Source organism: Amblyomma mixtum, chromosome 2 (genome assembly GCF_055824585.1).
Source record: "Amblyomma mixtum isolate Tamu chromosome 2, ASM5582458v1, whole genome shotgun sequence".
Taxonomy (NCBI): domain Eukaryota; kingdom Metazoa; phylum Arthropoda; class Arachnida; order Ixodida; family Ixodidae; genus Amblyomma; species Amblyomma mixtum.
The window spans coordinates 214,290,041-214,317,619 of record NC_143013.1 but is presented as its reverse complement, the minus strand read 5'-3'; the positions used below and the strand labels follow the sequence as shown (position 1 = coordinate 214,317,619).

Sequence of the window (27,579 nt, the reverse complement as noted above, 5' to 3'; positions counted from 1 at the left end):
AGTGTGCGCTTTAGTGCTTGGTTTTATTTTGAGCATGTTGCTCCTCCTGAATAGTTGCCGCTTCTTAACACAAGTATATGTATCAACCTGTATGCGTGAGTGAATGAGGTGTATGAAAGCATGGAAATGTGGGATGAAAGAATCCTACTCGTAGCGGAAGGCTTTTGACAAGTCACTGAGATTGATTTACTTGCAGTAAAAAAGAAACTGTGCCAATCAACGAATGGCCTGAGGCAGCGGTCGGCAAAGCTGGTTTCTCCGCGCCGCCGCCGGATCGAATCGCGCTTGAGGCCTTAAGAACCGTAAGTTTTTTGTTCTTCTTTCTCCGACGTGGGCACCGAGAGACGACCACGTACCCCTAGGTTTTCATTCGTGGAAACGTTGTACTGCTACTGCATTGTTACCAAAATCTCGCAACCATGACAACAAAACATTAAATAGTACCACGACAATGCACCGTCTATACCGCTAGAGCGCCCGCTCCCCCGTTTTTATCGACGGTGTTCCACTATGATGAATGCCATTACAGACCCTTCCCGACATAATCCGAATCGTCGTGCTTTTTACTTGTGATTCCTTCTGGTTACTGTATGTACCCTTAATTATGGTCGCGTTCCTTCTGCTGCATCCTGACAGCGACCTTTTGTCCGTGGCGGTTACAAGGAGCCTGACCTCCAACCGGTGAACTATGAAGCCCATCTAGGAGGCATCATATGTCATGCAGCGGTAGTAGCGACGAGCATTAACGGACGCCGTGCCCGCCGTCTGGGCCAACAATCGTTAAGCCCGCACCAGCTGCCCTGGCGTCAATGAACGTAGGGCACTTCATCATCGCTGACACCGATGAGTGTGCACATAGCCAGATGCCTTGAATAAAAATTGTGCGGCGCTCCACTACAGACAATATATCTAGGCCTCTGGGCAGCTGCAGTACAGGCATGCTGCCAACGCGACCTCTTGAGATGTGCGCGATGAGAGGCACGCGCTCCGAGCGATGGTTTTGGACGGCAGTGATGATTTTTGTTTCATTTTCAATAACTTCTCACACAGGACAAGAATTTCAGTGGTGCGGTCGCCCCCTAAGTGAGTATAATTGTTATTGTGCTTTTTGACAGTCCACCATTGTGGGCATTCCACCAGTGAGTGAAGTCGATATTCTTGCTCCCTCTTGTATTTTACTTTATATCCTAGTAGGCGCTGAATAAATCTAAAACCATAGTTTGCATTGACACTATCTGTATGAGTCCTATAAAATCAGAGGTAACGCTGCATCAGCGCTTAAACTTCTATTGATATCGCGCCAGTGACCCGGTGTTTCGTTTCGACGCCAGTGGTTTGCACCGCCTAACGTAACATCTGAAGTCGAGGCAGTAGTGTTTTCAAACGATCCAGCTAGAAAGGCTGACAACGCTTCAAACGATTTGAAGCAGGCTGGGCACTGATGAATTGGTTCGATACACTACTTACAATTCTCTTCCTGGCACCTCAACTGCTAGAGCCTTAATGGTTGCAGAAGTGCAGTGTAGCCGTGCTGTACGAGACATTTCTGTGAGTATGGAATGCTTTCTAATGCTCCTGGACGCTAACTGCATATTAGCGCTCCTTGATAAAAGGAGAATATAAAATGTGGGCCAGGGGATTTACTGTACCTCTATTACAACACCGCAGCATCAAGTCTGCTTCTGCGCTTTTCAGTGTGCCGTAACGAACAGGCAAAAGCGGCAGCGACAAGAGCCCACTCATCATCGCAAAACCCTACCGGCTGCAAGTTCTAAGAAGTAGGGCACACGCATATGGTTTGTTGATTTGGCGATTTTTGACACGATTGCATTAAACTGCCGGTTGTGTACAAATTCCGGCGTCGTCGTTGTCGGTGTCGGCGTCGTGAGCGAAAAATCTTCGAAGAAGCAACGTAGGTAGGAAACCTAGGCGGCATGACCTTGTTACGTCATCCCAACCTGCCCACCGGATTGTGAGCGAACTAAGAACTGTCGCAGGTGGCAGTTAAATTAATGATTGGTCGCGAGAACTTTCCTACGAGTACCAACAGGGAGCCCACAAGCCTCACCCATGGCAGCACCTGGCATCGCAAGGCAATGGCGCATCGCTTTACCGCTGCACCACTGCGTTAGAATTGTTATCAGGACTACCAGAGATCCATGAATGCTTTGGTTTATTGGGGTTTATCGTCCCAAAGCAACTCAGGCTATGAGGGACGCCGTAGTGAAGGGCTCCGGAAATTTCGACCACCTGGGGTTCATTAACGTGCCCTGACATCGCACAGCACACGGGCCCCTAGTAGTAGTAGTAGTAAAAGACTTTTATTCGACCATAATTTATAGGCCGAGCATGTCGACCGCCTGGGCGACCAGAAGCCGCTGTTCTTCTTCCTCTTCAGCGCCAAGCCAGTCGAGCCAGGTGGTGATGGATAGAGAGGGTGGGGGGAAGGAACCCGACTGCTGAGCAGCCGGGCAATAGAAGAGGCAATGGGCCAGGTCCGCATAGATACAGGGGCAGTTGGGACAGGAAGGGTCCGATCGATAGCGATAGAGGAAGAGGCGGGACGGGGTGATAACTGCATTCATCTGAATGTGCCGAAGAAGGCGAGACTCCGGCACCATGAGTGATGGATGAGGGGGAGGGTAAAGGCGTTTGTCGAGGCGGAGCTGAAGGTAGACCTCTTTTATGGTGCGGCGAAGGGTGAGTCTCCCACCGTCCTCCGAGGGCTTGGGCCAGGGGATCAACGGTGCCCGGAAAAGTGTGTCGCGGGCGAGCTGATGGGCCAGCTCATTGCCGTCAATCCCTGAATGCCCAGGGACCCAGCGGAGGAAAACGATGAAAGGCTGCAGTGCGGAGACCGCTCGTTCGACCTCCTGTTGGAGAGAAGGGGTCAGGGTGCGTTTCTGTATGTGGTGCATAGCGGCTTGTGAGTCTGAATAGACTGTGTACGCTTGGAGAGAGGGAAGGAGGGCAAATGACTGGAGGGCATGCGCAATGGCGAGAACCTCGAGGGACAATGCGTCTGGAGGGTGTAGATACGGCCCGCTGGTGTGGGTTTCAGGAGCAGGGAGGTGTGGATGGTACAGGGCGTAGCCGCAGGAACCTCGAGGAGCCACGAAAGAGGCATCCGTGTAAGCTACACCCTGGGTATCACAGAGAGGGGAATGGTGCTGTGCGGCCGCATGACGACGTCCGGCGTGCAGGACGGGGGACATGTTGGTCGGGAGGGGAAGGATACGAAGATTGGGAGCGGGGGTGGGAATAGGAGAGGTAAAAGGGGAGATTGGAATGGGCGAGATACCCGCTTGAGTCAATAACCACTGGCCCCTATAATTTCGCTGTCATCGAAATTCGGTCGCCGCAGCCGGGATCGAACCCGCCTCTTTAAAGTCCAATTCCGTATGTATGGTTGTTAACCACTAAGACTATCGCGTAATACGCTTAAGGCGGAGCTCAAGCATCTCCAATTTTTCCTTCAGCTCTACGAGAGGGTAAAGGGGAGTGGTCTAAATGTTTAACATGACGTGATTTGACAGAGGACGTACCCAGAAAAGAACGTACAAGAGAACAACGATCAAAACACAGGGTAAATAGCACGCGCTTAACCGAAGCACTTCGTTTGCGTAGTCATCTTTCTCATTATTTAGAGCGTTATAAATGAGCGCACGCAGAGTGGCAGGGGTGGGGCGTGGGGCCACCTCGCGTGCTCAGCAGGAGTCGGGGCAATCTAGTATACGTGTCCGCAGTTCTAAAGTCCTATTATCCGTTTCATGGCCCTCCCCCTGCCGCAATACCACCGCATGGGTGGTGGGGCGGTAGCTGTGGTGGTGTGAGTGTACTGGAGGATTAGCTTTACAGTAGCCTGTCGGTAAATGCTCCGCCCCAGGCACTGATTTAAATTATTTTGCATGTCCCGCTGTTCTATCGCTTCTGCCTTCGGGAGAACTCAGGGTACCCGATGGAAGAGACGTCGTCCAAAGGAACGTTCAGTCTCCTCGCGCTCGCGAAGAGTGTCTCAAACCCAGCACAAAAACGTGGGCACGCTAAAGTTGTTCATATCACCCACACCATAACAGTTTGCACACATAGGTTAGTTGGCGCGATGAATTTTTGCATCTACACAGACTTGTATGCTTAACTCATGCGCAGGTAATGCAAGACAACAGCTCTACCGCGCGGCAAACCTCGCGTAGAGCAAGCGACCTGCAGAAGCGGTCGAAATGCAGAAACATGAATTAGTAATGCCTTGCGAAGTTGTCGGCCTTTCATACCGGCACGGAGATGGATAAGAGCCGGTTTTTTGGTCAGCAAGGTTTGCGCCATCTTAGCAGTGACTCAACGTGAGCTCACAGCCACTGGAAGCAATCTGTAAACCCTTCTTTTTGGAGTTTCTTGACGCAGGCCAGAGGCCAGAGACAAATATTTATCTACGCGAACCGCTCTTTGCCGGCTCTCTAGTCGACATTGCAATGATTCAGCCGAAGTGGACGATACAGCGCAATGCAGGCCCCCAGCCCAGAATACTTCAAGGTCAGGCACTACAAATATGTCTGAGGATGACTGTTCATGCGTGCTCATAGAGCAAGCAGTGTAAATTTGTAGGTCGCCTTGGTAGATGCCGGTCAGATGTTCAATAACCGAGGATGGCACTGCCTGCAGAGGCTGCGATCGTTTTGTGCGGAGGCTGGTATGTCGAGGCGGCAATGAATGTCACTGTAAAACCACTGAGGGTTCTGCTGACACCTGTATCCCGTGGATAACCATCCCATTGTGTTTTGAATATGATGGGCTTCAAAGAAATAGCTTTGCTTCCTAGCTTGCAGTCGACGAAGCAGGATCTGAACTGTGCGGCTCTCAACAAGGGAGACTAATTCTGCAATCAGTTTTTGGAACCCTGCAGATGCAACGATACGAAACGCGCTTCTTCTAAGGCCATACTGGAAGAAGCCAGGCTAAGAACTCCAAGTGTTGTCTTCAGACCACTCTTGTTGACGATGTCAATGCGCTGATACTGGTTTTCTTATGATAATAGAAAAGGGGTAAAAAAAAATTCTGCTGGCTCAAATAACTTAGTGCAACTTTAGCACTGTTGAACCTCTAACGCTGTGGTACTACAACAATGTTAAAGGTTTGAAAACACTGTCCCGGTGTAGATTAGCACGCTTCAAGGCACCCCGATTTGTAGCACAGCAGGTTCCAGGCGAGTAATATGTTTATGTAACACGGGCTGGACGGCAGGTGCCGTCCGGAAAAGCCGCAGCAATCTCATAGGTTACAACTGTGACGTCGCGCTGTGCGCACTACGGGCCATCGCAACGGGACAGTTTTTTTGGAGAGTCCGATGCGGCGAGATGGCGACCAAAGTAAGATGAGGAGCCAATGTTAAAATAAAGCAGTGGCACCGGTCGTAGTACACCTGCTGTTGGTTGTGTGCTGTGAGCATGTTAGTGGACATGGTCGCCTCGGGCAATTCCGTCGCGGACGTATTGGGAGCATCAGATACAGGAAGCGGTGAGACTAAGGTAACTGGGGCTGACGGCCATGAGCAATGTAGAAATATCAAACATCGGCAGTGTCATAGCGGGAGGAGCTGTAAGCGAATGTAACATGCAGGGCAGCTACATCCCAGTAAGGATATTCGGGCGAAACTTATAATGCGACCGTATCAATGTGAGGGTGGTTGAAGCACACGGTGAGAACGTTTCTAAGGAATTGACGGACCGTAATGATCTCTATGTTTAGATATTAAAGGAACGAAGAATGTCACCGAGAATTTTTAAAAGAAGGCAGCGGCCGAGATAGGTAAGAAGATGGTGCAGAACGCCATTACATAATCTCCTATTGAAGAAAAGTGACAGGATAAGTAGCCGTATTTGGTGTAATGTGCTAGCACATTTACGAATCTGGTAGATTATTCCGTAGCATTTGCACGCCATCTATTTCCTGAGGTGAACACGAAAACTGTCCGATAGTCAGATCTGACATAATAGATAGATTCGGGTGCGACGCCAATATTTTGGGAAAAGCCCGCTGAGAGAATGCTAGGGGTTTCCGGCGCTGGCACAGGCCGCACATATCAAGACCGCTATGTGCAGAGCGATGAAGGTAGGCGAAAGAAAATCCATGAAGCACACGGTCTTTGGCAGTGCCGCAGCCAGAAAATTTGTTCGGAGGGGGGGGGGGGGGGGGAGGCTCTCATGTTGCAGTTCGGCTTCCTCATATAATTTGTGGAGGTATCAAACACAAAAATAATGACTGCAGTGTCATTGACAATGCCATTTTGTATTAGTTCACGCTACGCACTGTCTAGACCAGTGAAATATGTATTTTAAAAAAGAGAATGCATTCGTATATCTTAAAAATCGTGGCAGACATAACTGATACGACTGCTTCCATGTTTTTGCGTATTTAATAAGTAAAGAAAATATCACACGAAGTCTAGAACTATGTCAGTCCGAAACCAGGGGAGCAGTGCATGCCGCTTATATCAAAAAAGTGAACGCCATGAAATGAGCAAGTAGAGGACAAATATTTTAATTAATGTATGTCGTTCAAGAACCTTTACATCTTTGCACATATGCAACGGCCAGGGAAAAATCTCAGTGACGCTGGCCTTCGTTTCAGTGTACTGCGCAGCAGCAGCTGTCACCGCTCATGCATTTCGAGTAATTTCACCGCTATTTTAGTCGCTACAACGAGCACGTGTATAAACGAGGGGTTCTGCAAAATATGCATTCCAAGTGCGAAGATAAAATAGAGAATTAGATATGCGAAGATAAAACTTCACAAAGGACAAAAAGTTTCAATAGACACAAAGGCACTGTATGTATACACAAAACCTCGCAACAAGATATTTAGATACACGTATGTCTCCATTAAATCTACTTATCTAATCCAAAGTCACTGTATATAATGCGTCAAACAAGGCAAATAAACATCTTGCGCAATCACCTATATATAGTAAACTTTACACACGGAAAGACAGATGATCCAGGCAACAAAAAAATTATACAGCAAAAGTCGCGATATGTACTCGGGCCATGCTGCGGTCGCGACAGCACCATATGGTCAGAATAAAAGAGGTACAATGCAGAAATCAGTATGAAAGTACGCATTATTTAACTGCTTACATGGTGACAATTATTCTGCACCCATATTTACAGAAGGGTAGTCCTTTGGTTCAAAGAAAAATTAAAGGTAGTTGGCTAAAAGAGAAAAAAAAATGACAAATGAAAGCCACCAATTATTCCGCAAGTTGAAATAACCAATATCCGAGTGTGTATGTTGGGAAACGCCGCGTGGGCAGGGCTTTCAATAAGCAAGGTCATTTAACAACGGTTATTAATGTCATGGTAATTGGCCATGATGCTAACTGATGCTTGCGTTACGTCACTCTAGGTGCATGGGCGTTGCCACGAAGTCCAACCCGAGTTAGTAATGTTCGCGCCAAAATGTCTTTTCTAGTCTGAAAAAACATTGTAGGGGACAAAATCCAGAATGACTTCCGGCGCTGGTGGTTGCTTTGGCCAGCGGTGCGTGACAGTTTGACAAAATTTCGGGGGGGGGGGGGGGGGGGGGGCTGAAGTTCCATAACCCCCCCCCCCCTCCTGCCTATGCCCACGGTCCTTCGTACGGGAGACACCAAAACGGAGGATCATCGCACTATTAGCTATGAGCTGGTTATATTGCGCTTGGGTGTATTTTACGTTATCAGATAACTTTCAGCCTCAGGTCGGGCGTTAAAGGGGAAACGAAATACTCTTGGGTTTTGAAGTTGCTTGTTTTCCAGGTTGCGTTGCTTGTTTGAGAAATAAGCAGAGAACTTGGGCGAACGTTCGGTGCCAAATTTATGTTCGGCTAATAATAAAGTTCATGGTCAGGGAAGTCGCATAACCGGCTACAAGCAAAGATATAAAAGAGGGCAATAGATAAAGCCTTTGCGTAAAGCCTTTCTTTGGGGCCGTGTCGCCCAATCACAAAATGTGTAGATTTGCCGCCACTGCTATTGCGCAAAGCATTCCTGCGCCCGTTATCTTTAAAAGAGGTCAATCAAATATTCTGAGATTGTGCCGACACGGCAGTTCCACTGACCTTCAATGCTTAGCCTCGTAAATAGCGCGTTCGAAATTGGTTCTTGGGTTTTCCATATTCGACTCCGGTCCGCAGTGAGCTAGTGGTTTTGCATCAGCCTTGTATGCGGGAAGTTGGGATCCCGATCGCGAATGCCATTGGGTCGTGGGAGGTTTTCAATGGGAACATATTTTTCCCTAGTCTGGTGTTTGGCTTCTGTGATGTACAATGCTTGCAGAATGGCTCCTTGACCTACACCTTGTTTCTGGGGGTCATAGCTTGCAATGTGCCATAAAAATTCATCACCATCATCAACGACATTATAAAATAAATAACTTCCAACTAAATCGGTGGTGCTGAAGATGTCTACGTCGTTTGTCGAACCTTCACAGAACGAAAATACGATGCAATAACGTGGCGAAGATAGTAGATTATCGAAACTCCTTCAGAAAAAAATTAACCAAAATGGGGAATCTTGGATCGAAGTAAAAGAATACGTGGTTTCAGCATGAAAGATCGCTGAGCTGCCAGGACCGAATGTGCACCATACGACAAAGTGCAACGCGATTCAGGCCATGCATGTGATCCTGACACTCATACCCGAAGAGGGTAAGGGCGACAGTTTTATGATTTCGGATATACCTTTCTAAGTCACGGTGGCCGGCAAATAGCCCTGGAGCTTTATGGCTTCGAGCCATTATTTAATTTTGTGAAAAGACTTGATTAAAGAGGTCACCACTGCTAAAATGTTAATATTTACCAGTGTATTTTCCCATCGCTGGCTTTCATCGTACAGCCTGCGTATGCTAACAGTTACTGTAGAAATTAAACCGTCACCGTCAGCGATAACCTTATTTTAAAGCATTTTCTTATATCGAGATTTCAAACTCCTTGTGACCTCAAGCGCGACATTTTTTTGGCAATGATTTTAGAGTAGAAAGAGCAAAACTGTCATTTTGCTCAAGCTGATTACACGAAAGTCAACTAAAAACTGTTTTTGCTCTCGGTGCCCTGCATTCCCTATAGGTATGTTTTAGACCTAACGTGAAAAACATTTTAAATCTCCTGTCCATAGCCTCAGAAAATTTAATCCTTGATTCTATTACTTTTTGAGCTGCTTTATGTTGCTGGAGGAGCGAGTTGTATTGTCTATCAGAAATATTAATATAGATTTGTAAAATATTTTACAATTCTACTTCTTATACTTCAACATACACTCACCCTTAATGACGAACGCAAGGCATGCTAGGGGGACGAGCGAAAACTGAGAAAAATTGCAATGCATGGACACCAGCTGTGCTGCAGAATTCCAGGAGCGAAAATATTTAGCAATCGTGAGTAATTTAACAGGTTAGTTAATGATCACGGTAAAGTAATGAGGAAACTAGACATTTTTGTTTGCGAAATTTTTGCTGCTCCAGTTGATAGTATAAAATGTGAGGCAGCTACTGCTGCCTTTTCACGGGATGGTAGCCAGTACCAACAACAAAAAAAGAAGTCTCTGTTTTTTTTACTTTAGCATGCTGTTCGCTGGGGAGCAAATGTAGGCAAGAAACAGCGCGCCCCTGAAAGAGATAACCAGGCGAGTAGGGCCAGTGCTGAGTTACGGAGTCCTGTGGCTTCAAAGCATCTGCTCCTAGCCATGCTCGAGTTCGCAAAAACCTGTACTTTGCTCATCAAATATCCCTTTTCTGAATTCCAAGACCCGTTGTTGGGGTTTCTTATCAGGGCATCCAAAAAATTTAATCTTCAAAAAGCACGTAAGCAATGTGTCCAAGCACATCCTACAGTTTCGTCTTTGCAAAAGCAAGGGTGGAAGTGACGTTCTTTAAGAAAAGGAAATTATTCCTTTTTATATTAATTTTCGCACTTGACAAATTCCTGATTTCGCGCAGACCCATGGGAAAAAGCAAAGGCTTTAAGGGTTGCAACGGAAGCTTTGTACTCCTGTAAGGAGGAGGTCAAGAAGCTGAATGTGCGGCCAGCAATGATAAAGGTCAGTTACATCGAGTACTGTTCATAGTGCATTATGGATATATCGCAAGCGCCACACAGAGCGACGAGTAGAGAAGAAGCAATAAAAGTTTTTTTAACAAAATTTCTGCTTGCTTAATCAGCTCGATTTGGATTGAAACTCTCATTACAATGAATCGCCTTTCCAATCGTCAATATGAGAGTTTCACGGATGAATACATTTTCCACGGCGAGGCAAAAGTGGAAGATGCGTCGCATCTTTTAGGAATCTCAATTTTTGTAGTGGCAACAGACAGTGGCTGGTGACTGACAAAATACCGTCCCGTCATCTCCATGACATATCCTCTTGAAATCATAAAGATATCCCAGCTACGCGAAGAATACTTGCAGGATGTTTCCCCAAAAACTTACTGCAATTTTTAAAATAGGCAAATTAAAATTTTGTGCTGATCTTTTTGGGAAATGTTGTGTTCTGTGTAAAGGAAAATCAGGCGCACTAAATGGTATTCATTAATTAACAAAGATTAAATAATTAACTTTTTAATTATGGAAGATAGGAGGTACATTGAAATTGCAACTATGAGCTGCCGGTGATGCAATGCCATATCGAATTTTAAACGACAAAAAGCACACTTTTTTAGCGCTGGAGCACTCGCAATTCTGCAAGTTTTCGACGCACGAAAACGAAACAGGGCACACGAAACATGTCCACGTGTAATGCAGTCGGATGTTACCGGGTTAACCGAGCCGTCGGAGGCGGCCGCTCCCGTTCACATAATGCGCGTCTGGCTCCGCGTCATCGTTTCAGCGCCACGGCGTATCGGCTGTCTGACTGCGCTTAATCAAGGGCTGTCGTCGTGGTATTTCATGTGATGCCGCCACATTTTTCTTCCTTTTAGCTTGCACTGCGTCAACGGTTGCTGGCAACTGACCGACAAGCCTGCTGCACAAGGTTCAATACTTCGAGCAGGATCTGAATTCTTTCTTTAGATACGTTCAAGTGCAAGACAAAGTTTTCTCCATGTTTTAAGAAGCTCTAATGGTTTTTCTCTTGGCGATGAAATTAGTTGATGTGGATGCTTTTCTCTAACAAGATTTGGCGTGAAACATTTCGATCACTGCACACAAAATTACTCTTATTATGCCGCTCTGCTTGGACGACAAATGAAAATAGGCATCGGAACGGTCAACTGAGAGAGGTGTTGAACAGTAGTTTATTAATATGTTGTGTATCTTAAAGGCGACTACGCCGAAACAGTCATTGCAAATGAGTCTCCTTAACGTATGTGCTCGAAATGGCCTCTTTGCATTGCAGTGCACATCATCCAGCGATCTTTAAGTGAGTTGATTGCTCGCATGATCACTTCTTGAGGGACATGTTCAAGCGACGTTTCGATTCTTTTTTTTTAGGTCGTCGAGGCTCGCCAGTTGCGATTCCTACACTTTTCTCTTTATTTGTAACTCCACAAAAAAATCGAGTGGGGACAAGTGTGTCGAACGCGGTGGCCAGGCAATTGGTCCGCCGCGCCCATTCCACTGTGCGGGGAAGGAGCTGTTAAGGAATTGCCCAGCCCGGGATGCTGAATGTGGATGTGCTGAAAACACATTGATCTCAGGGCGTTCAGCCGCAACACGGAAACGAAATCGGACACACAATTCTTTAAAATGTAGTCGTTAACTCTTGGCGGTGAGATTCCTATCAATAAAATATGGGTCAACAATTTGACCTCGAAAAATTCCGCACCACACATTGCCAACCAGCGAACCTGATGGTGGTTGGTTGGTTGGCTTATGGGGTTTAACGTCCCAAAGCGACTAAGGCTATGAGAGACGCCGTAGTGGAGGGCTCCGGAAATTTCGACCATCTGGGGTTCTTTAACGTGCACTGACATCGCACAGTACACGGGCCTCGAATTCCTCCTCCAAAGAAATTCAGCCGCCGCCGCCGGGATCGAACCCGCGTCTTTCGGGCCAGCAGCCGAGCACCATAGCTACTGAGCCACCGCGGCGGCCCTGATGGTGGTGTGGGCGCAGCCAATGTGGGTTTGTTTGGGTCCAGTAGTGACGTTGTGCACATTGATAATTGCGTTCCTATTTAGCTGGGCCTCGTCAGCCCACAAGATACTGTGCAAGAAGTCAGGGCTTTGATCACACTGGATCAAGCACCAGTTACTAAGTCCAGCCTTTTGTCATAGTCACTGGGCGTCAATTCCTGATGCAATTTGTGCACTAAGAGCAGCCGCGAAACAGTGGAAGAACTGGCACCGGTCGCTCGGGCGATTTCTCGAACGCCAGCTTCTGGCTTCGCAGCAACGTACCTCATTACAGCTGACTTATGTGATTCGGCTGCTGGTTCTTTTCGCTTTCTTCTTTCGGGCTCCACAAATCCAGTTGTACGGAATCTATTGAAGATACTCCGGAAAGTTGCAAGTGCGAGAACACGAGAAGCAGGATTCTTCGCCTTGAATAAAAGTGCTGCCAGAGGTGCGTTTTCATTTGCATTAACATAGGCAATAACAATGTCCAACTTTCCTGCAGTCGAAAAGTTACACAGCTCTGTCGGAGCCATGCTGAAGGCGCGCCCAGAAATGTGACAGAAAGCGCACAAGCCAAGCCTCGAAAAAAGAACTCATTACCCAAAAAAAATCTAGACATCTATTTTCCCGATAAATATGCCAGCGACTGTTTTCTCTTTCTTGCACCTCTTTCACCGCCAAAAACTGAAGCCTACGAGAGCTGTTATGCCCAAACTGTCTGTGTTACGCCCGGACCGTGATGAGCCGCGCCCGCAATGCATTGGCGATATCGCAGATGCCCACGAGTCGATGACGCTGCGCCAGACGAGCATTTCACGAGCACCAGCGGCCGCCTCCGGATGGCTCCGTCCTACCGGTGAAGTCACGGCTGCGTCACTCGTGGGCGTCCCTAATTACGTGCTTCGTTTGCTAGGTATCGGTTTTTGTACGTCGAAAACCTCCAGAATTGCCAGCACTGCAGTGCCAAACAAATTAGCTTTTTTTGTTCGTTTAAAATCCGATATGGCTTTGCCTCACCGGCAGCTCGTAGTTGCCGTTTCAATGAATCTCCAATCTTCCGTAATTAAAAAGTTTACTATTTAATCTTTGTTAATTGTTGAGTTAATTAGTACCTTTTAGAGCTCCTAATTTTCCTTTAACAGAATAAAATATTTCTCTAAAAGGCCAGAACAAAATTTTAATTTCTCTATTTTTAAAAATTGAAAGTTTTAGGCGAAACACCTGTATAATGCAGTTCTCTAGAGCGTTCGCTTATTCTGCTTCGTTCATGTAAATTGCGGGCAACACACGGCATATATTTATTTCAACAGCATTAGCAGTCTTATCGGCAAGAAAATGTGGCACTGACGCCACCTCCGCCCAAGGAACCCATGAAATCTAATACAGCCCATTGGCAGCACATAATAGATTTAGGCATCCGAGTGATTCTAACTTGCAGTTAACACAAGCGTTCACTGGGCATTTCTGTAAAGCGTGGATATAAAAACAAATAATATTAATCAGACTCTTATGACCTGCATTCCTTTGAAATTGACTCCGTTTTATGGGCATTGATTTCCGTTAGCATTCATTCCTTTTTTCTACTTTTTCAGGAAGTCACTCGAGCCTGTGGCGGACTCAGGGTCTGCTACGCTTTCATGGAAGAAAACAAAAATGTAAGACCTCTCAACTTTAGATCCGAAAACCACAAATTGATCCACATTTTTGGGGAAAAAAAATTGGCTGGCAGTTTAGCATTGCTAAGGAAAAAATATTCTGCGAGAGCGCAGTGTTTTGCATGTGCACACCATCGCCCCATTCCAGAAAGTGCGATTGAGGTGTCCACTGACCAAGGGAGCCCCTTATGCGCGCCTTCAACTTTTATCTCGTCAATGCCAGTTTACCCAATATTTTCTGGCTGTCAATGCTCATGTGGTGCGTTTCTGCAGCAATGCTGTCAACGCCGACGCGTATTGCTCCAGAGCCGTGTTTCTACAGCAACGTTGTCCACCACAAAGCATGCAGCGCACATCTCTGTCACTGCCGCCACATAGATCAAAACGCGGATATTGTTTTGATAGCAGTATTAGTTTTGATAGCGCGTGATTGCGTTGCAGTTCAACACAAGGCGTGATTGGCTGCGCGATAGCACTGTAGTCTCGTGCAGTGGCCAGCAGAGCTGATCTGTTCCCGCCACCACGGGTTGGAAGCCCAGTCACGGCGATAGTTATTTTATTTATTTTTTAAGCTTTTCCCAAGGTAACCCCTTACAGTCAAGCTTCGCAGAAACCGGTGAACCGGTTTGACCTCGTGAAGTGTGGCTTTCGCAATAAGAGTTGTCTGAAGAATACTTAACAGGCGCGCTTTCTACCTATGGTTTAGTGAGGACCGAGGTGTCAGAAATTGTTAGTGTTTACTACTTAATGCGAAATAGATCTTATTGAAGAAGTGAGAGGCATAATACCTGTCCATCTTCTCGCTGTACGCGTCAGATGTGCTGCGAGGGAACAGATGGAAGGGGAGGGGGGGGGGTTATAGATTGGAAGGGGAGTTGTCCCGTATGAGAGGGGAATAATTCAACTACTTGCGGTTCTTCCGCCTGCACTGCCACCACACAGAACAGAAGCACCTTTTGCATTTGTTGCCAACGTGGAGCTTACGAGACGCTGTAGCAAATGAAAGCAAGCACAGCGGGCGTTCGTTCAGATGCCGGCCACTGCCCCGCACCCCTAGCGTGAGCTAGTCGGGCCGGGGTGCATACTGCCAGCGTTCATGCATTCATGCTGCCGGGCAACCGTCTGGTGTTTGATTCGATGCGAGCCTGCTATCCTCCTCTGAATCACTAAAATGCATGAAGGAGCATGCGTTCCAGCACTTTCATCATCATAAACTTAAATACGCCGACTGCAGTCCAAAAGACCCTCCTGAGATTATAGAGATAATTTAATTTTAAAGTCTAAAAAGTTCCTGCAAAGCTGTCTGTCCCGGCCAAAGCAAACCGAAATGAAATTAACGCTAGCAAAACTAAAGGACTCTTTTTGCGCAGAAGAAACAGAGAAGCATAACTAACCTTACAATTAAATTCAAAAGCCATGAATTAGACAATCCTTGGAGCATACATATTAAAGAGCAATAATTTCGGTGAGAGTTAAATAATGCTTGAAATATATTAGGTTTAGCTTTGAAGGGAAGTCTATTGTGGCAAGTGCTACAACTCCCGTAACTGAAGACTATTTTGATGATTTGAAGACTCTTGCAGCTTAGGCTGGGACACTGATATAAATTATCTATCATCAAAATAGCCTTCAATTACGGGAGTTGTATCACTTGTCACAATAGACTTCCCTTCAAAGCTTAACCTAATATATTTCAAGCATTATTTAGTCTCACCGAAATTATTGCTCTTTAATATATTGTACACCATCTATTGTACACATTGTACACATTCTATCTATCTATCTATCTATCTATCTATCTATCTATCTATCTATCTATCTATCTATCTATCTATCTATCTATCTATCTATCTATCTATCTATCTATCTGCCTGCCTGCCTGCCTGCCTGCCTGCCTGCCTGCCTGCCTGCCTGCCTGCCTGCCTGCCTGCCTGCCTGCCTGCCTGCCTGCCTGCCTGCCTGCCTGCCTGCCTGCCTGCCTGCCTGCCTGCCTGCCTGCCTGCCTGCCTGCCTGCCTGCCTGCCTGCCTGCCTGCCTGCCTGCCTGCCTGCCTGCCTGCCTGCCTGCCTGCCTGCCTGCCTGCCTGCCTGCCTGCCTGCCTGCCTGCCTGCCTGCCTGCCTGCCTGCCTGCCTGCCTGCCTGCCTGCCTGCCTGCCTGCCTGCCTGCCTGCCTGCCTGCCTGCCTGCCTGCCTGCCTGCCTGCCTGCCTGCCTGCCTGCCTGCCTGCCTGCCTGCCTGCCTGCCTGCCTGCCTGCCTGCCTGCCTGCCTGCCTGCCTGCCTGCCTGCCTGCCTGCCTGCCTGCCTGCCTGCCTGCCTGTCTGTCTGTCTGTCTGTCTGTCTGTCTGTCTGTCTGTCTGTCTGTCTGTCTGTCTGTCTGTCTGTCTGTCTGTCTGTCTGTCTGTCTGTCTGTCTGTCTGTCTGTCTGTCTGTCTGTCTGTCTGTCTGTCTGTCTGTCTGTCTGTCTGTCTGTCTGTCTGTCTGTCTGTCTGTCTGTCTGTCTGTCTGTCTGTCTGTCTGTCTGTCTGTCTGTCTGTCTGTCTGTCTGTCTGTCTGTCTGTCTGTCTGTCTGTCTGTCTGTCTGTCTGTCTGTCTGTCTGTCTGTCTGTCTGTCTGTCTGTCTGTCTGTCTGTCTGTCTGTCTGTCTGTCTGTCTGTCTGTCTGTCTGTCTGTCTGTCTGTCTGTCTGTCTGTCTGTCTGTCTGTCTGTCTGTCTGTCTGTCTGTCTGTCTGTCTGTCTGTCTGTCTGTCTGTCTGTCTGTCTGTCTGTCTGTCTGTCTGTCTGTCTGTCTGTCTGTCTGTCTGTCTGTCTGTCTGTCTGTCTGTCTGTCTGTCTGTCTGTCTGTCTGTCTGTCTGTCTGTCTGTCTGTCTGTCTGTCTGTCTGTCTGTCTGTCTGTCTGTCTGTCTGTCTGTCTGTCTGTCTGTCTGTCTGTCTGTCTGTCTGTCTGTCTGTCTGTCTGTCTGTCTGTCTGTCTGTCTGTCTGTCTGTCTGTCTGTCTGTCTGTCTGTCTGTCTGTCTGTCTGTCTGTCTGTCTGTCTGTCTGTCTGTCTGTCTGTCTGTCTGTCTGTCTGTCTGTCTGTCTGTCTGTCTGTCTGTCTGTCTGTCTGTCTGTCTGTCTGTCTGTCTGTCTGTCTGTCTGTCTGTCTGTCTGTCTGTCTGTCTGTCTGTCTGTCTGTCTGTCTGTCTGTCTGTCTGTCTGTCTGTCTGTCTGTCTGTCTGTCTGTCTGTCTGTCTGTCTGTCTGTCTGTCTGTCTGTCTGTCTGTCTGTCTGTCTGTCTGTCTGTCTGTCTGTCTGTCTGTCTGTCTGTCTGTCTGTCTGTCTGTCTGTCTGTCTGTCTGTCTGTCTGTCTGTCTGTCTGTCTGTCTGTCTGTCTGTCTGTCTGTCTGTCTGTCTGTCTGTCTGTCTGTCTGTCTGTCTGTCTGTCTGTCTGTCTGTCTGTCTGTCTGTCTGTCTGTCTGTCTGTCTGTCTGTCTGTCTGTCTGTCTGTCTGTCTGTCTGTCTGTCTGTCTGTCTGTCTGTCTGTCTGTCTGTCTGTCTGTCTGTCTGTCTGTCTGTCTGTCTGTCTGTCTGTCTGTCTGTCTGTCTGTCTGTCTGTCTGTCTGTCTGTCTGTCTGTCTGTCTGTCTGTCTGTCTGTCTGTCTGTCTGTCTGTCTGTCTGTCTGTCTGTCTGTCTGTCTGTCTGTCTGTCTGTCTGTCTGTCTGTCTGTCTGTCTGTCTGTCTGTCTGTCTGTCTGTCTGTCTGTCTGTCTGTCTGTCTGTCTGTCTGTCTGTCTGTCTGTCTGTCTGTCTGTCTGTCTGTCTGTCTGTCTGTCTGTCTGTCTGTCTGTCTGTCTGTCTGTCTGTCTGTCTGTCTGTCTGTCTGTCTGTCTGTCTGTCTGTCTGTCTGTCTGTCTGTCTGTCTGTCTGTCTGTCTGTCTGTCTGTCTGTCTGTCTGTCTGTCTGTCTGTCTGTCTGTCTGTCTGTCTGTCTGTCTGTCTGTCTGTCTGTCTGTCTGTCTGTCTGTCTGTCTGTCTGTCTGTCTGTCTGTCTGTCTGTCTGTCTGTCTGTCTGTCTGTCTGTCTGTCTGTCTGTCTGTCTGTCTGTCTGTCTGTCTGTCTGTCTGTCTGTCTGTCTGTCTGTCTGTCTGTTGAAATAGAAACAGGCTTCTGAAAATACAAAAGAGAATGATTCGTTGTAGTAGGAAAGTGGACCCAATGGTCTTTACAAAGAATGCTTTAAGGGTACTTGAAAGAGCTGGCATGGAACATAGTTGCGAATTTCGCGAATTGAAATATTCAGCATTCCGTCCCCTAGATTTATTAACCAAGTAATGGCACTACAGTCTCCACAGCACCGGAATCGCAATGTACACTGTGATGTTTGTAGTAGGGGGACGAATACATTTAACCGCGGCTGACGCAATTAAAAACCACCGGCACTCCACCCCATGGTCGCGCGCGCTACCGAGCGCACGCCGACCACAGCGAACATTGCTCTGAGGGAAACAAAGGAATGACAGTGTGGCTGACATAAACAAGCAGTTGTTGCTACAACGACAACAACGCCAGCTAGCAACAAAATGGGCTTAGGAATCAAGGTCGTCCTACTGACCGGGAAGATTACGAACGAATGTTCGCCCACGCTAGTGCAGGAGATATCCGCGGCCGGTCAGGATGAAATGGGGCAGAGCATTCTTCCCCACGATTCGTCGCCGCGCGGACGGAGAGCGGAGGGCCGCGCCAACACGCCCGCACGCGACGAGCTTCCTAGCCCAAGATAGTGTCCTCTGTCCGCGCGCGCAGCAGTGTTGCCGTGTGTGGCGATCATGCTGCCGTGACGCAGGCGCCCTCCAGTTAATTAAGGTAACTAACTAGGGACGGTCACGGAACGTGCTCCTCCTCCAGACCGGCCGCGGGAGGGTACATCGCGGGAAAGCAAACAAAGAGGAATACGCGGGGCAAAGTCCTCACAACACACAAGAAATCTTGATGCTCGTGAAATGCCACATTTCAGAACATTTTAAACTATCAATCATTGTCACGCAACGTCCCGATTAAACTAAGTAAATTGATATATGCGCCAGGACTGAATTGTGAGGTAAGGCTTGTTTTCTTGTAACTACAATGTGCTGGCTATATTTTGTTCTCACTTTGCCGCTGGCTTCTGTTTTGTACTCGATTTATGAAACTTGATGGCGTTCGATACAAAATTTAAATATGTGTTTCATGTTTCAAATCGAAAATGTCCCGCGACGAACTCGCTCAGCCCCGTTATTCCAAAAACACCGAATCCTGACTATCACAAACATCGCATGTAAGAAACTAGCAGTAGCTATATACACTCAAATCTAGCAGACTGCAATATCGTTCATAGAGAAATATGTTCATAAAGAACACATGTATAATCTCCGGTATACCATTTATAACAAAGACAGGATTCGTACAAACTACAGAACGCAAAAGTTAACGTATTAGATTCCTGACTTCTTGAATAAGCACGCCGTGGTTATGAATATCATTACTGACAGTTCTTCAGCTCAAGCCTTTAAAAAAAAAACATTAACACATTCTTTTAGCACACAATTTTGACTATTTCCTTTTTTTTCTGGGTTCTAAGCAGACACCAGATGGTTTTTGTTGTAAATGTTTTATTCTTCCTGCTTGTTTACTTTCTCTGCCGATTACTACATGCCATTTATTTTAGCTGCTTGTTTCCTTGCGATATGACTTAGCCCTGTATGCTATGCTGTCTTAGTGTGTTCCTTTTATGGTGGTGATTACTGATCGAAACTTTGTTCAAAGATGTGACTGTAACTGTTGTTGAGTGATGTGTTTGGGAAGGGGGGAAGGGGGCCGACACTTAGGCATCAATTTGATTTTATGTCTGCCTCCTACGCACCTATTACTCCTGCCTGATTAAAATGACTTTGACTTATGTATGGTGTTTACCGCGTGTCCTCAAAACAGGAGAATTTTATTTTTTGTCTTTTGAATGAATTGAATTCTGGCAGCAAATGATGCGAAACTGCAAGAATTGGTGCGATAATTGTTTAAACGGCATCATCTAAATCACTGCTCTATTTAATAGTTTAATGGGCTTCAGTCATGATGATTAAGCAGGTCTTAGCCCAATAGACCCTCCAGCGACTTTTCTGCAGAAATAAACAGCATTAAAAGAATTCAATGTGAATCGACCGAACGCTGCGACTTTTTCTCAAGATGCTCCGTAAGACTTACATATCTTCCTTCGGGCACCATAGAGTTGCGGACTACATTTAGCGCATTGAATTTCAGTAAAGTGACTCGGCACACATATTCTCCTCTGGCACGATAATGTCCCTAACCTTCAGCTCTCCGTGCACATTCTGCGCGCGCTGGAAAAGGCCACTGCTCTGCATTTTCTGGACAGGGCGTACTTGAAACGGTAGAAAACGCAAGTGGATCAGCACACCCATACCTGCTATAAGCACTACACTACCAATTATCGCTTGATGAAACGAGTGAAGAACGTATAGTCTTAGTGGCTTTCCTACATGTTAAGAGTAATGCGGACACGAAAAGGACCGAGAACCACGGAATCAATTACACACCAAGCCATGCATATGCCCCAAGCAACGACCAACTTTCATTCCGTGTAGTTCTGGCAACATCACGGCATCACGGACAAAGCGGAGTACATTTATATTCGCCGAATTGGTACTCTTTATCCGACAGTCTACTAGCCCATACAGTTAAGCATAATTGGATGCATAACTTTAAATACTAACCATTGCAATCAGTATAACGTCCATTAAGATGTTGAAGCGCTATGTGGGCACAAAAGACCAAGGCAATTCCTTTTATCTCGCGCAATGTGCACGTCATCTGCAAGAAAACAATGTCTTTATAGTGCAAAATTGTGGCCGACAGAACGCCGACGCAGATTGTCTTTTGCGGCATCCTCATGCCAACGCTGAGTGTGGTGCCAACAATTTCGACAGATACATTTCAGTCATCACATCCGGATTGCCGGATGCTCACATGTTTCAAGCTCTTCTCAGCGTCTCAGCTCCTCTTCACCAACGTGCGTAACCATGTTGCAACAGACCTTTTTTTTGTGTACGCGATGGTCTCCTGCTGGAAAAGCACAACCTCCACACAATGAATTGCTTTCACCCTTAGATGACGTCCATCTTCTACGCTAACAAGGATCTTCAAGCCGTCCTTATTACGTACGCGTATGCTGCTAACGCTCAAAGCAATCGACCTGTCGACACAGGACGCCACCTGGTGTTTGCTGAAGCTAGACACGTCACCAGTGGGCTGCGAGGTTGTCTCTGTAAGCATTGTCTGGGCTTGATAGAGGACGCTCATCCGGACCATTAACGCTCTCATGCCGCAGGAAGTATTGGAATAATTCCGAACGTATCTTTGGAAAAAGACACGGTCCAGTGCTACATACAACAGGGTGAAGATCTGGAAGCCGCCACTCACGCATACTACGCTACTGACTACAACATCTACACTTGCAATAAGGTAATTTAAAGCGTAATACACCGCTACGCGGCTACTTCATGTACGGTCCTGTTTGCTTCAAAACAGATCACCTCTTGCTTTTCTACACGTACCGTGAAGAAGTGGACATTTCATATCAACTCTTTCGAGCTGCTCTATGAGAAACACATGGATATCATTCAAAGGCACCAAGCACGATACCAGAGCGATGTAAACATTAACGAAATCCTCGCCATACACAGCTACGAGGGGCGAGGCACTGCTACTGAGCATCTCGTTGTGAAACTGCACCCGCCGGCTATGGAGAACAAGGAATCTGATGCCCTAGTAATCTATGCGCTCGACTACATGGTTCCGCCATGTGCACACGCGAAGGTGTCATGAGCAGTGGTCAGTACCTGTATACCTTGGAGAATGCGAAAGAGGGCTAGTGCGAGATCGCCTGAGCGTTCTTGACAGGCGCATCATTCCTCACTCGCCGTCAATGCAGGACAACTTCACAGAAGTGGCTAGGTGTGGCAAAACATTTGTACTGCACATGATAATGGACGTCTGAAAGAGGCACAAAAACCCTGCTGGCTAAGACAATGAAAAGACCTACATCGCGTGCGTTGAAACTCTAAAGGCGGCGGTGGCATTTGGTGCAATAACTACGCAGCGTTGGAACAGCCTCTAGAGGGACGGCGGGCTATGACAACGAGTACAACACCTTCCGCTATACATTCAGGTATACCAAATGTGGTATTATCGATGAAGTTCGCATGGCGCCTGCCAACACATTTCATTGCAGCGACTCGCGATTCCCGATCATCACTTCCAAGTACGGGCAGCTTTTGGGTGGGTTATACCTCCACCAGCTTCCCCGTTTTATGTCGTCCAGGTGTTCAAGGACTTCAAGACAATGTATTTAACATGGCAACTGAACGTCACCATCGGTCATAATATTCTCTTTCGAAGAAAGTATGGCAGAACGACGTCGGATTCTCTGCAATACTTTCTCAAATTTTAGGCGGAGCCGAATTAGTCGCTTGGGGACCCGCAACGCATCTGATTGCTGTTCGGTGAGCTTGGCTTCAAAATTTCGATCGGAACCATACCGCCCCAAAATCCCAGGAGTTAAACTGTCAAGAAAAACATTAATCAAGCTCCATACCATTTGAAATGGGCGAAGTCACGTGCATTATCAACAAGAACACCAGCACATTAGTGAGAAAATGCTAGCTGCCTGTCATGCAGGCAGGTGCCATCACGATTCATAAATCTCCGGGTGGAACGCAGAAAGAAGTCGTGTACTCTTACTAAAAAACTCATCTCCAAAACTTGATAAATGTGGAGCTCAGCGGCGCTCCAGTCATCAGCGGACACTACGTCACCCATTAGGAAAACTACTTCACATTCCAACCTGTGAAAGCCAATTCCAGCAGAACGCCAGCGAGGAATTTCGTCGGTTACGCCCACACACACTCGAACCGTCACAACCAAATGCTGCACCATGACTGAGTGCCGCACTTCTCGTTGATCGCTGAGCTTACACTTCGCTCCCTTGCGGCCCATGCAAAGGACGCGCATCACGACCACAATCTGCAACACAACAATGTACTTTGCCTTGCAGGAGCCAGATAGATCAAACATAGCCCCTTGAAATCATAGACTACCAGCACTTGGGTGGTGCTCGCAGAGATCACAACAGAGCGGCGGGATTGGCCATCTATGTACCCTGCTTACGGTTCTTTCTTCGGTACACGTAGACCTGATTGGTACGTCAGATGTAGTGATCTGTGCGCCGTGGTGTTGAACAAGAGCTTGCTGATAAAGGGTGTGTAGTTGTGGGGTATCGCGCTCACGAAACACTTTGGGATCTTCTTGCACTGCGCAATAACCGCGCATCGATCCATACTAGTGTTAGTAGTGGGGAATTAAATAGCGGATATAGTGGCAAACAAGAGCTGCATATCATTTACGTTCAAAAACGTCCTAATCATAACTGTCGTAATTATTTCCACTGCTGTGACAACCTCGAAAACCCATGCATAGACCTCGTTTTTTAGAACCGGCTTTGGTCCAGCACATCGAAGGTATTTCCTACCACTTCTCTAACGATACGCATTCCCTGATGACAGTCGAGGACTACGAGAGGAATGATACTTCAAGGACGCGTTTGTGTCGGAAATGAAGAGCGGTCTGTAACTGTACTATACATGTCTCTGTGAATCTCAATTTATTCCAAAATTAAATTATTTCATTTGCTGCACTGCAATTTCGTATTTCCGATTATGGTAATCGTCGTCCATTTCTTCCACCAGTGACACCCAAAGTAACCAGTGCGTTGCTGGGCTTGATGACATCTTAGCTTAGCAGGTAGCCAGTGCAGCATCCATTTCTGGAAATAAAGATGGCTAACTTTGTTTCTTTCCTGTCTTCCACCCCATGCATGCTCCAGGCATCGGGCGCTTTCCAAGACCAGCTGATAGATTGCGGTAAAAAGCTGTTGGACACATGGGCCACTCTGTATCCCGTGAGTATTGATATGGGCCTTTTAGAAGACAAGAATATACTTGCAGCGTCACCCCCGCCCCCGAGGGTTATAGAATATGCTTTCTGGACTCCTATGCTTACTTTGGGCGGCCTGATTAGCAGGAGCTACGAATAAGGCGCTGCTGAAAATCTCAGTACGAGGAGAAAGGAAACGGACCTCGTCTTTTTTTGAGCTTTAACATTTTCTCCATTGTGCATAAAGGCTTAGTGGCTTGGTGGTGTGCTCATTTGTGTCCATTCGGTTCAATGTTATCGTGACACTCGTCATTGAGCTCCGAGGCATGTTGTCGAATTTCGCTCACGACACGTGGAGGAGCGCAGCATGATACGTTTATCGACCTTCTGGATGCCTTTTATAGGATACCAGAAGTGATACCTGCCGCCGCGGTGACTCAGTGGTTATGGTGCTCGGCTGCTGACCCGAAAGACGAGGGTTAGATCCCGGCCGCGGCGCCTAGAATTTCTTTGGAGGAGAAATTCTAGAGGCCCGTGTACTGTGCGATGTCAGTGCACGTTAAAGAACCCCAGGTGGTCGAAATTTCCGGAGCCCTCCACTACGGCGTCTCTCATAGCCTTAGTCGCTTTGGGACGTTAAACCCCATAATACCAAACCAAACCAGAACTGATACCTCTCACATTTTTTTTCTCCTATGATGTTATTTATAAAATCTCTAGTACGACATGGGAACAAGAAGAAAATTATGTATGCTGATTATCGTCACACACAAAGAACATTATTGATATTTCTTGGGTTTTGTTAGAAAACCATTTTACTTTCCCTTGAGATTCATGTTCATCGAATTTAAGGTCCACAGCGATTCCTTCTCACTTTATTCATGCAGAGCTATCCAAAGAAGTACAGATTTGACCTGGACATGTTCGAGCCAGTTCTCAGAGTAAGTACGTTCACGGGGCTTTCGAGGGCATTGTTCTTTTATTGCTAGGGGTGGTAGTGTTGATTGTGATGTTTTCAAGCAGCATCAGCCTTACCTGTCATAATTTGGCTATTGTTAACCATATATCTCATTCTACTGGATGCATATCATCTACTGCTGCCAAAGGATGCCAGTGTTCAATAAGAACTTCAGATGCAGCGTTTTTATTTCGCACGGCATTCTTCATGGGCTTTAAAGGAACCGAACGCTCTTATTCCTTCTCTTGAAAACATGTATTCTTAAGAATATATATTTCCGCAAGTGCTTCTGGATTGGGTCACTGCTTCTAAGAGCTAGCAGAAAACGAACGAGTTCAGCCCTCGTCCATATATGTTCAAGCCGTCTCTCCCTGGCCTGAACTTGTTACGAAACAAAAATGACCATTGTATGCACCAGAAGCACTAGAGACATACTGAAAGACCTGCGACACTCTCACCGCCTTATTCGTTATGCATACCTTATTCTCAACGAGCCTACATACATTAGGAAAGCTGATACGATTTATTTGCCTTGTGACCTTACCCCCCGCATATCTGAAACCACTGTGGCCACTCTTGCTCTCAGATATGTGTCGCCTACTCGAGCAGTACACAATCATACTAAGCTTGTCCTCGGCCCATTGAATCATCGCATTGCCTTCGACACGTTTTCATGCTTCCCCACGTCTCCCTTTCCTGAAAGAGCGGAGCCGCTCCTCCAGCTGAACTACGCCCAACTGCATGACCGTTTCTTGTGACCCGTGGTACAGACGTGCTGGAGAGACATCATACCATCTTGAACTCGAACCCTAACGCACCAACCTGAAAAAGAAACCCGCGCCTGGGTCACACAGTATAGTATTCAATCCCTCTTGCCCCGTGAATAGCGCTCTAAGGAATTTTCGGCGTATAGGTGAGCCATTACAAGGGCACCAATATCGCTACTATAAAACTTTCAGTAATAGACTGGGCACTGTGATATGATCTCAGCCGATCAGCCGTTGAGAACTGGTCGTGACCGAACAGGGTAACATGTTTTCACTAGGGTAAAATATATAACGAAAACAAATTACTGACAACCCTACAAGACAGTACCTGTGATATAACACTTCATTCGTGACATCTACTGATTTATTGATTCTGGGCGGTTGCACTAATGTTTTGTCTCAAATTCCAGCGCTGTGCAAGGCATCTGATTCCCAAAGATGTGCGTTATGCTCTGAAGACAGCTGCCTATGCCAAGGACTTTGTATCAGGCTGAAAAGGGGGTGGGGTCTTCGTATTATAATTTGAATAATAAAAAAACACAGGATTCGAGAGTTTCTTCGGTGCCATTCAGCAGAAAAGGGCACACGGCAGTGCCCCACTGTGTTCAAATTTATTACTAAATGTCAGTTTATCAGGCTGTAGATAAACGCGACACTAAAATGACAAGCTGAAAGTTGCGGTCTGCTACACCGACTGTTTTTACTAAGGAACAATTATTACAAAAGTAAGATTGCAAAACGCACTTCCTCAACGTATGCGAGCACAATGAACGATGCAGTTCTGTAAGAAGTAAATACTACTTTACTAAGACACCGTAAATCCCCCAAATGTATCCTTCGCAGTTAACTTCCTCAGAGCTGCTTCTTGTGTGAGAGGGAGCTAGAGATAAAGCGCGCTAAACTGGCACTTCATCCTCTCTAAAACAAGGTGAAATGTCCTTTTCTTCTTCAGTGCGAAAACAAAAGTTCAAATGTACCACTCCCGAGCAAGAAACTTTTCATATTTTATTTTGTGCTCAGAACTAACCGGAGCTTGCCCGAGTGACTCGGGTAAGCTCAGGTACGTTCGGAAGAGCGTCGCGCCAACTGCAGCCCGTTGGAGGAAGGCGTAGCGAGACCTAGGCCACGAAACCTTGTCGTGTGGTCACAACCGGCTCTGGCAGGGGGCACTTAATTTAATGACTGGTTGCGACAGGTTGCTCGGAAAGATCAGCTTGGGTCGTACTTTCCAACTACATCTACATCTACATCTCAATGCAGTGGTGCATCACTGAACGGCAACGTCAGTGTGCTGGTAGTGATATGAAGGCTCACCGCGACGTGCGAATTAAGTAGAGAATAGCCAAATCTGCATATATGGGCATTAAATTTGCTAAAGGTGTCGTGCCACACTCTTAACGGGGAGCTTAAGCCTCCCCTTCCTTTGAAGAGTAAACAGCTGCTTTCTCTAATCTATTCGCTTTAAGTGCGTTGAGCCCTTATCCCTTTTCGTTCCTGAACCCTAAAATTTTGTTCTAGGATTAGAGAAGGCGTCAGATTTCGTTACGCTCGTTACGCACCATAATGAAATAAGACTGATGAAAACTAGACAAAGAAAGGTATTTCGCAATTGTAAGCAAATACGATCCGAAAATTAGGGCCGCTAGCCGTGTGACTAGTATTCACACATATGGAAGCAGCGTTGGTGTGGAACTAAAGCTTTCGCCACGCACGCAATAGGACCGGGGATCAAATTTTGGTCCACGCAGTTCTACAGCTCATAAAAAAACACGTATCGATGAAATTCTAAAACCAGGCCTGGAGTGGGGCCTGATCCCGGTGAATAGAACCGATAACGCACTCCTTCACCAGAAAAGGAGTGATTTGTTCCCCCTGGTGTAGTACGTGACCACAACCTCCTAGATGAATAATCTAACTCTCCAGCCTCAGTTATAAGAGGCTGAGGAGCAAGTGGCCAAGGCAGCGTTCAGTTGACGCAGTGGAGGATGCCAAGAACAGTGCCAAGAATGCGAAGAATAACAACATAGCATAGTGGGCAAGCTGGTACTGCATCTTGTAAGTTTTGCGCTTGTACGCGTATTTTGCTTCCCTGGTCTTTCGTCTTACTTGCGCTGTTTCTCTCTTTCAATGTGCTAAGATTCTCTGGTTCCAGATAGG

At 46.8% G+C, this 27,579-nt stretch overlaps 1 protein-coding gene across 1 annotated transcript; it reads left to right on the top strand.

Moving 5' to 3' along the window:
* Positions 1-949: 949 nt before the first annotated feature.
* Positions 950-25,922, top strand: LOC149362521 (uncharacterized). The gene is made up of 6 exons (XM_089569736.1): positions 950-1,083; positions 9,966-10,066; positions 13,673-13,735; positions 23,648-23,722; positions 24,585-24,638; positions 25,833-25,922. Exons 1-6 carry the CDS (start codon positions 963-965, stop codon positions 25,914-25,916), a joined length of 498 nt encoding a protein of 165 aa, XP_089425862.1. The 5' UTR covers positions 950-962; the 3' UTR covers positions 25,917-25,922.
* The last annotated feature ends 1,657 nt before the right edge of the window (positions 25,923-27,579 follow it).

Excerpts from the sequence above, each read along its gene's own strand:
- LOC149362521 (XM_089569736.1), top strand. The coding sequence starts at position 963 with ATGTGCGCGATGAGAGGCACGCGCTCCGAGCGATGGTTTTGGACGGCA. Across the intron at positions 1,084-9,965 it reads GTGGTGCGGTCGCCCCCTAA|ACCCATGGGAAAAAGCAAAG; the intron begins GTGAGTATAATT and ends GATTTCGCGCAG. Across the intron at positions 23,723-24,584 it reads CATGGGCCACTCTGTATCCC|AGCTATCCAAAGAAGTACAG; the intron begins GTGAGTATTGAT and ends TTATTCATGCAG.